The sequence below is a fragment of the Poecilia formosa genome, unplaced genomic scaffold (assembly GCF_000485575.1).
Source record: "Poecilia formosa unplaced genomic scaffold, Poecilia_formosa-5.1.2 Scaffold721, whole genome shotgun sequence".
In the NCBI taxonomy this organism is placed as follows: Eukaryota; Metazoa; Chordata; class Actinopteri; order Cyprinodontiformes; family Poeciliidae; genus Poecilia; species Poecilia formosa.
Window position 1 is genome coordinate 160,665 of NW_006800660.1, and position 8,215 is coordinate 168,879.

At 38.7% G+C, this 8,215-nt stretch overlaps 1 protein-coding gene across 1 annotated transcript in view; it reads left to right on the forward strand.

Moving 5' to 3' along the window:
• Positions 1-4,500, forward strand: part of LOC103131129 (glycosyltransferase-like protein LARGE1) — a 48,979-nt gene extending 44,479 nt beyond the window's left edge. Inside the window, exons 8-9 of the mRNA XM_007542709.2 lie at positions 1,802-1,997; positions 4,213-4,500. Coding sequence (XP_007542771.1) covers positions 1,802-1,997; positions 4,213-4,410 — 394 coding nt within the window. The 3' untranslated portion in view covers positions 4,411-4,500. The remainder of the gene's footprint in view (positions 1-1,801; positions 1,998-4,212) is intronic.
• Positions 4,501-8,215: the final 3,715 nt, after the last annotated feature.

The window sequence follows — 8,215 nt, forward strand, 5'->3', positions numbered from 1 at the left end:
TCTTGATTTGCTTAAACTACAAAAATATGTTAAAGATAAAAACAATGACGAACGAGTTAGAAGGCCTCACAATGTCAAAGTCTCTTTGGCATACTGAGTCTAAATGGACTGAACTTATATAATGCTTTTTCCGATCATTTTGACCACTCAAAGCGCTTTACACTAGAGTCACATTCTCCCATTCACACTCACAAACACTCACATCTTTCATGACCCACATTTCATTTCCATCCAGTCCTTGTCCTGTTGTGTTATCGACAAACTCGGAATAGGAGGTCACCAAATTGAAATGACCAAAACCACTAACTATTATCAAGGTCCTCTCTATGTGCGAATAAAATATGTTGAATTTGAAGAGCAGAGCATTTCTTCTCTTTCACGGTGATCTCGTTCTTTTTATGGCAGTTTAAAAAAAAACCTGAAAGTGCACATTACCGCCACCATCTGGTCTGGAGTGTGAACTGGAGCTAATGCCATTCACAGATAGAATTTACGTCTGAAAATGAATTGGGTAAAGATAACTTCCGTGTTTTCGTTAAAGAACTGAGAAGAACAGATTGTATTCGGAGAGATGTGAAACTGAAGATGCATCCTACATTTAGTGATAAGGACAAGTAATGTTTTTCTGTCACTAAACTGTCAACGTTTGATGTTTTGAGGCATGAACAAAATATTTATTACTTTGTTAAACAATGTTACTGTAAGTTCCACCATAAGGATTGTTTATTTACTTATTTATTTTGCCTTTTTAAGCAAATAGTAAAATATTATTAAGGCACCCAGAAAGGCATACTTAGTAGCATAAAATAACATATGAAAACACTGAAAGTATTTTGTTGAAATATAATTAGTCTAATTATTCAACACTATTTACAAAGTACTTACAAATATTATTGAAATATATTTATTTTGAGATTTATTAAGGTTTACTAAGATACACACTAAGATATTTGAAAATACTACCAAAAGTACAACTTCAGAAAAGTATTGTGTGCATACATTTGTAATATATTTTTAAAATGTACATTTAAAATATACTTTTAAACAAATTCATGTAAAGTGTTTTTGATAACATATTAAAAGTGTTCTTCAGAAAAATACAGGATATTTAAAATACATTTAAGTATTCTAATGCATACTATATTTTCACCAGGGTACATTCCATTCCAAAAACAATCCTTAGAAGAGCACGTTTGCTGTAGTGGTGATTCATGTTTAGTCTAGAGGTGGTTCACCCAAAGCAAAGTGAATCAATCCATGTTAGTACCCCCAAAACACAAGAAAAAGTATTGAGCCAGTGTGCCACCATAGCATCAATGTAGTACACCATAGAAAAGCTGCACTGCACTGCACCTCTTCTGTGGTGCAATGTTGCAACTTGGGCTTTTATATATTAACCAAGAAATCATGATCTGACATAAATTTGTCATAAAAGTATTACTGATTAAACTTTAGCTTTAAAGATAAAGCTACATAATTTTTAAAGTGTAATCAGTAATACTTTTATAACAAATTTATGTCAGATCATGATTTCTCGGTTAATGTCAAGTTGTCATAACGAAGAGATTTTGAATAATACCAACTTGTATTAAAAGCCATGATTTACTGAATGACACTTTACGACAACAGTCATAAATATTCATGAAGACTTACTCATGTTCATGACAGGTGTTATGTCATGTTTATGACGGTGTCATGACAGTATTATTCACAACCCGTCAATAAAATTTTACCAAAAATTGTTTATTGTAGCTCATTGCATTGTTTAATTTCTCCTCTTTTCATTCTCTGATCCTTATAGATACCATGTGTGGACCAAAGGTCATGCGCCAACTAACTTTGCCAAATGGCGGACAGCCACCACACCTTACAAAGTGCTGTGGGAGGCCGACTTTGAGCCCTATGTGATGGTGAAGAGAGACAGTCCTGAGTATGACCGTCGTTTTGTGGGCTTTGGCTGGAACAAGGTGGCTCATATCATGGAGCTTGATGCACAGGTTATTCATCACTTTCTTTTTTTTACTTAAACTAAAAAGTAGGGCTGTATAATTATATAGATTCTACAATATTTATCGATTTTTTTCCCTCCTCGGAAGATATCGATTTTTCATCCGCAAGTATCGATACGTTAAACTATAGGGATCCATAGGCCTATACGTCTTTTTTACATGTCTGATTTGTGACGGCGTGGCAGCAAGACTCTGCCTCCCCCAGTCGCACTTTCAACTTGTGCTTGAAGTGCACATTACAAACTACACACCAGTTTTTAAGACCCCAACCAGCCATTTATGCAGACCCATCACAAAGACATGCCTTCTTCAGGAGACTTCCGACCAATGAAGACAACACGCATGACATAGCTTGACTCTATGACATGACTCTTTGACTTGACTTTACCACAACTACATGTACAGTGAATCCAGCAAGCGCTCAAGTATTATGTAACTCATTCTTCTCAATGTCACGTTCTACAATGTCTGTTTCAGCAGGATTTTCCTGGAACATATTTGATTTGCACAAATTTCTCACCTGAGCTGATTTTTCTTCAGAAACCTGGTCCAGATCCAGAAACAGAGTTGAGGGTTTTGGCAGGTGTTGATTATCCTGTTCCTCTTCCTCTGAAACCTCATGAATAAGAAAATCATCTGCCTTCTGGTCTGTCCACCCATTCCTTAAGCAGGTTCACATGGAGTACTCTCCTAAAGTGAGGCTGATCTGGAATGGTAATCTTTTAGATTGTTTGTCCCAGTTTGCTCTGGATTTCACATGACCCTTGCCATTTTGTTAACAGCATACTGTCAACACTTGGACAGTAAGCAGTCCTAGCCAACACTTTCTGGCAAGGACTGAACGATCTCTGGCAGGCTAATTGGTCATACTAGGCTTTTTGATGAAGCTTATAAGCTTGGGCCAATGCTGTCATTTTCTCCAGTCATTCCTGCATCTGGTCAACATAAAAGACAACATTTACAGCTTGTAATCTCTCTTAGTCTCCTGGTCCGGATCATAAAAGGTCAAGGCATAGAGTGGTTGCAACCCCACCCCCCCTCACTAGTCGTGAGATCTGGTTTATGCAATGTTGCATATATTGCTGGAGTTCAACAAGTAACACAACACAGGCAGATCTTGACCCAGCACTGTTGGAAATGGTAGATTCTCAGCAACACAAATATTTAAGAGGTAAAGATGTCCATGTACTTTTAATGTCCAGGTCTGCTGTTGAATATGGTAGCTCATGTCCATGAATGGCGCAAACAGGGATTGTTTTCATATTAACCTTGTTTGCTGGAACAAAAATTCTCTGCACAAGAGTTTGAATCATTGAGGGCTTTATTGGTGCCCCGACTGCAATAAGGTCAAATAAATAACAAAAGGCCCTCAACTTCAGTTGAGGTTGTCTTTAACTCAAACTCCATTTTAGATTCCACACTTTGTCTGGTTATTTTTGTAGAATTGCTTGGGCACATTGGTTTTGTGTGATCTTCCATCCCACACAAATAACAAATCACAGTCTTGGCTGGGGATCTTGAAGGCACATTTAGTGACTAGCTCTTTGGAGGTTTACTCACCCCTGCCTTTTGGTAGTGGGAAACAGGTTTTGAAACATCCCTCATTTTCCATGCTGTGTGACTCCATGGTTGTCCTTTTTTCTGTGCAGCCACAAACACATCAGCTAACTGTGCAGCTAGTTTAGCAGACATTGGGTTATGTTCTGTAATCCATATGTGTAATGCAGGAGACGGCATTCTCAAGTATTGTTCTAAAATGATTACTTCACCAACCTCATGCATATTTTTTTCTTTTGGCATCACCAGGGGGCAGGTACACATACACACTACTTAGCTGGTGTAATCTTGAGGAATATTTACTGTGATCTTATGTTCCACTTTCATATGAATCCAAATTATAATTTTGATTTACGGTGATAATTTTTGTTACTTTTTTCTTGATCAATTCCACTGTCTTAAAGTGTTTAATGAGAATATTTAGTTTGTTGAGATCTAAGATGTGTTATTTTAGTGTTCCTTTTAATTTTATGAGCAGTGTATAATAAAGTCTTTTGAGAGGGAGGTCTTATATCCTATAAACCTCTCAAGAATTTAAGTGTTTTTTTCAGTTGAGGTACCATTTCATTTTGAAATATTTTGACTCAACCAGGTTTTGCCAGTGATATTTACAGTTACTGCAGTGTTTTTTTTTCTCTCTCTCTAGGAGTATGAGTTTGTGGTCCTGCCAAATGCATATATGATCCATATGCCCCATGCTCCCAGCTTCGACATCACAAAGTTTCGCTCCAATAAGCAGTACCGGGTCTGTCTTAAGACCCTGAAGGAGGAGTTCCAGCAGAACATGTCTCGTCGCTTTGGCTTTGCTGCTCTTAAGTACATGACAGCTGAAAATAACAGCTAGTCAGCACTCCAGGCTCAAAGTCCTCTGGAGCAGAACTACTCAAAATGTTCATGGGGTAGGAAAGTTAAACACACATTTGAATTACTTGAATTGGGGCCCTTTGGATTTTGTAAGACTTCAGAACCTGAGACTTTAAAAGAAGATTTTAGCCTGAGCAACATTGACATCATATTGTATCATTATGTGTGAGTAGAAGTGATGATTATTGAGGATTGCACTGATAATAGCTCTTTTGTGGTGAGAGACTGTGTGGGCCAACTGTGCAGCCCATCATGCACTCAGAAAGAAGAGGAGAGAATTAACGTATTATCACATTTGTAAGACCACTGACAGATTTTGTGGCTGTAAAATGATATTGTGAGTGTCTGTATCTTTCCTTCAGGACAGAGCTTAGGAAGAGCCTTAGAAAGAGCGGAGCTGAAGAAACCACCACAGTTTAACTGATAGAAGGCCAGATGAAGCAAAGCAGAAAATATGTCCTAATAGATCAGAAATCTCTGTTTTTTCTCTCCCTCTCATTTTGAATCAGACATTAATGTTTTCTTCTCTTCACCTTGCTGTGAGGCGCCACCATTCTAAACTGACCTCATTAAGATGGCCGTTTTATGGTTTTAGCTAGCCTGGTTAGCTGGCTTCCTGTGCATTTCCGCTCAAAAAAGTTCTCACTTCCAGCACAATCTAGTCTTGTTCCCCTTGACTTGAACCTGGTCGATTTTTGACTAGAGTCGAGGAGAAGAAGAAGTTCACCACAAAATCAATAATGCCAATTTTCAGTGATGGTTTATAATTGTAGTTTTAGCAATGGGAGCAGAGGAAGTGAAGAAAGCCGTTATTGGACACAATTCCAAATACTGAATAAACATTAACAGCCTTATTATTCGGATCAACACGTCGCTCTTCACAGTGGTCAATGGCTGTTGCTGGCAGTTTCTGATTAGCTTCTTACATTACATACACATATGTTAGCGATTGGATGAAATTTAAAACCTTAGCACAGTCCACGCCTCCAGGAAGCAATCATTTCTCAACAGCCAAGAGCTCTGTATAATAGAAGGAATTGTTTTTTACCCAGGCCAGGTTTTAGCTGCAGCTCAGCTGAATGCATAGAACCAACATGATGTATGAGCCAAAACATGTTGCATTTTTTCCTACTTGGATCAAAGTAATAATAATCATGGTCTCATTTCAACTAAATGAGACCAACTAAATTTCAACTAAGTGAGATGTGGGTTTGGAATTTTATTTTAAAAAATGTTCAAAAAGTGGAAGGTTCTTCGTGGAACCAGTGTTTTTTTGTTTTTTTAAATCATATATTCCCCTGGCTTCTGCTTTCCTACAGGGAGAAGTGAAAATCAGAATTAAATTGTATAGTGCCAGCTTTTGAATTCATGGTTATGACTAAGACACAAATAACTGGAACTTTAGTACAGTAGTAGAACTGGATTTCTGCTGTTAAAGATTTATCACATGATGCAATCTGACCTTAAAGGCGCTTTCGCACTGAAGGGAACAGAACGGAACGGAACAGTTGTGTTCGCATTACAACTTGCGACCGGTGTTATAGATCAACTGGTGGCTAAATCAACTGGTGGTGGCAGCTGGTGGCAGCTGGAAAAGACTGATGTTTCTGTGGGCATGGCTTTTTAGGACCCCTTTACCGAACCAGGAAGTAAACAATGCAAAAAGCTTAAAGAACTACAAATCTTTGCAAAAATACTATCCGATTCTGTAAAACAACCACTAAGATCTCGGGAATAACTAATTAGAAAGACTTTATTGGTCTAATATGGTATGTTGCCTTTTTTAAAAAAGTTAATCTGCAAAATCAACAAAACGTGTAAATTACGCAGAACTTATCCTGACTTATGTGTTGCTTCAGAGGTTGAAACTCGTCAAAGGAAGATCGAAATAGATCTCGATGTGGTATGAGCAGATCTCAAAGCCAAGATTATTCCCTGAAAGCCGATATAAATGTTGAAGAGCCTTGGGATTAAAAATGAAATGTTTAAAAAGATCGACTGGCTGTGTAATTTTTCCACATATTCCTCATATTGTGATATTTCAAATAGTTATCCACAGAAACTATAGCAAAATCTTTTTAACTGTTTCTGTAACGCTACACTTTATTTCCTAGCTGTCATTGATTGTCATATAACGGACACCCCGTGCTTTAAGAACCAGGCCTGGATTAATTGGTGGCACTTTCAGAATCTCAGTTCGAGTGAAAATTTTAACCTGTTTCTGATGTAAAAGTATATAAGACAATTGTTTTTTCAGCGATGTCTCATATGGTTGAGAATTACAGTCACTTGATGAAAAGAATAAAGACGAGAAAAAATATCAACAATAAGGAAGAAATGACACTGCCACATAGATCTGCGGTAGCCATGTCTTCTATAAATGAGCTAGGAAATAAAGTGTAACATTACAGAAACAGTAGGGGGGCGGGGGGGGGGTCCTAAAAAGCCACGCCCACAGAAACATCAGTCTTTTCCAGCTGCCACCACCAGTTGATTTAGCCACCAGTTGATCTATAACACCGGTCGCAAGTTGTAATGCGAACACAACCGTTCCGTTCCGTGCAGTGCGAAAGCGCCTTTAGAGTATGGTCAGTGCACAATTTTAGGAGAAGATTATAAAGAGGTTAAATGATTTTATGTAATAAATCCACTCAATCCATCACACTTATCTAGAGCCTCTTTCATAACAATTGAGAGGCTTGAACCACTGTATACCATGAGTTACAAGCCTCATGGATAGTGAACTCTGGGTATTCATGGTGGTCAGGGATCAAACCCACCTACAAATTGCTGAAATCAAATACTTGAGACCCCCATATTTAATGAACTATATCATTAGTTAAGTGGCATTGCATTTAGGTATATGAATTTCTAAAACTACAGTTTCTTTTGTATATTTTAGATATGCACTCTATAAAGAAATCAGCAAATTTTGGAATTGGAAAATCTGCAAATAGGTGAATCCTCAAAACCTGAATAGGTGGCATTTCATTGTACCATGGTTTTCATCCTTCCATCCATTTTCTTACACCTTTGTCCCTAGTGGAGTTGGGAGGGGTGCTGGATGTCTACAGTGAGACATTTCGGACGAGAGACGGGATACACCCTGGACAGGTTGCAGTCCATTGAAGGGCAACACTGGACCACCATGCATGCAAACACTCACACATAAGGACCCAATTAACCTGATAGTCATGTTTTTGGACTGTGGAATGAAGCCGGAGTACCTTGAGAGAACCCATGCACACACAGGGAGAACATGCAAACTCCAGGCATGCAGAAAGACCCCGGGCCAGGAATCGAATCCAGGCAACCAGGCAACAGTGCTATCAACTCCACCACTGTGCAGCCCTTCTCTTAGAGTAGCGGTTCTCAACGTGGGCGGTACCGCCCCACAGGGGGCGCTGGCGTACATTTTTACAAAAGGGGGGGCGCTGGGATGCCTTTGGGCGGCGTTTGGTCGAAGGTAAACTTTACACCTTATATGCACAACAATGCCAGTTTAGACTTTGAGCAACTTGGTAAAACTGTATTGTTTAACATTAAACCATGCTTGGCTGCAATGATATACATGGCAGCTCTTCTATTCAGTGTTAGTTAGCTTCTGTTAGCTTCTTGGCGCAGCTCCGTTCTCCTGCTACTGGTAGCTAAAATCACGATACCCTCACTGTATCTCTGAAAAATGAACCCATTTAAATAAAGAAATCCCTCCACCGTGATACCTCGATAGAGAGCGTTCATTTCATAGCGATAACACCGGAGCTGTAAGTGGTCCGGTATGAAAC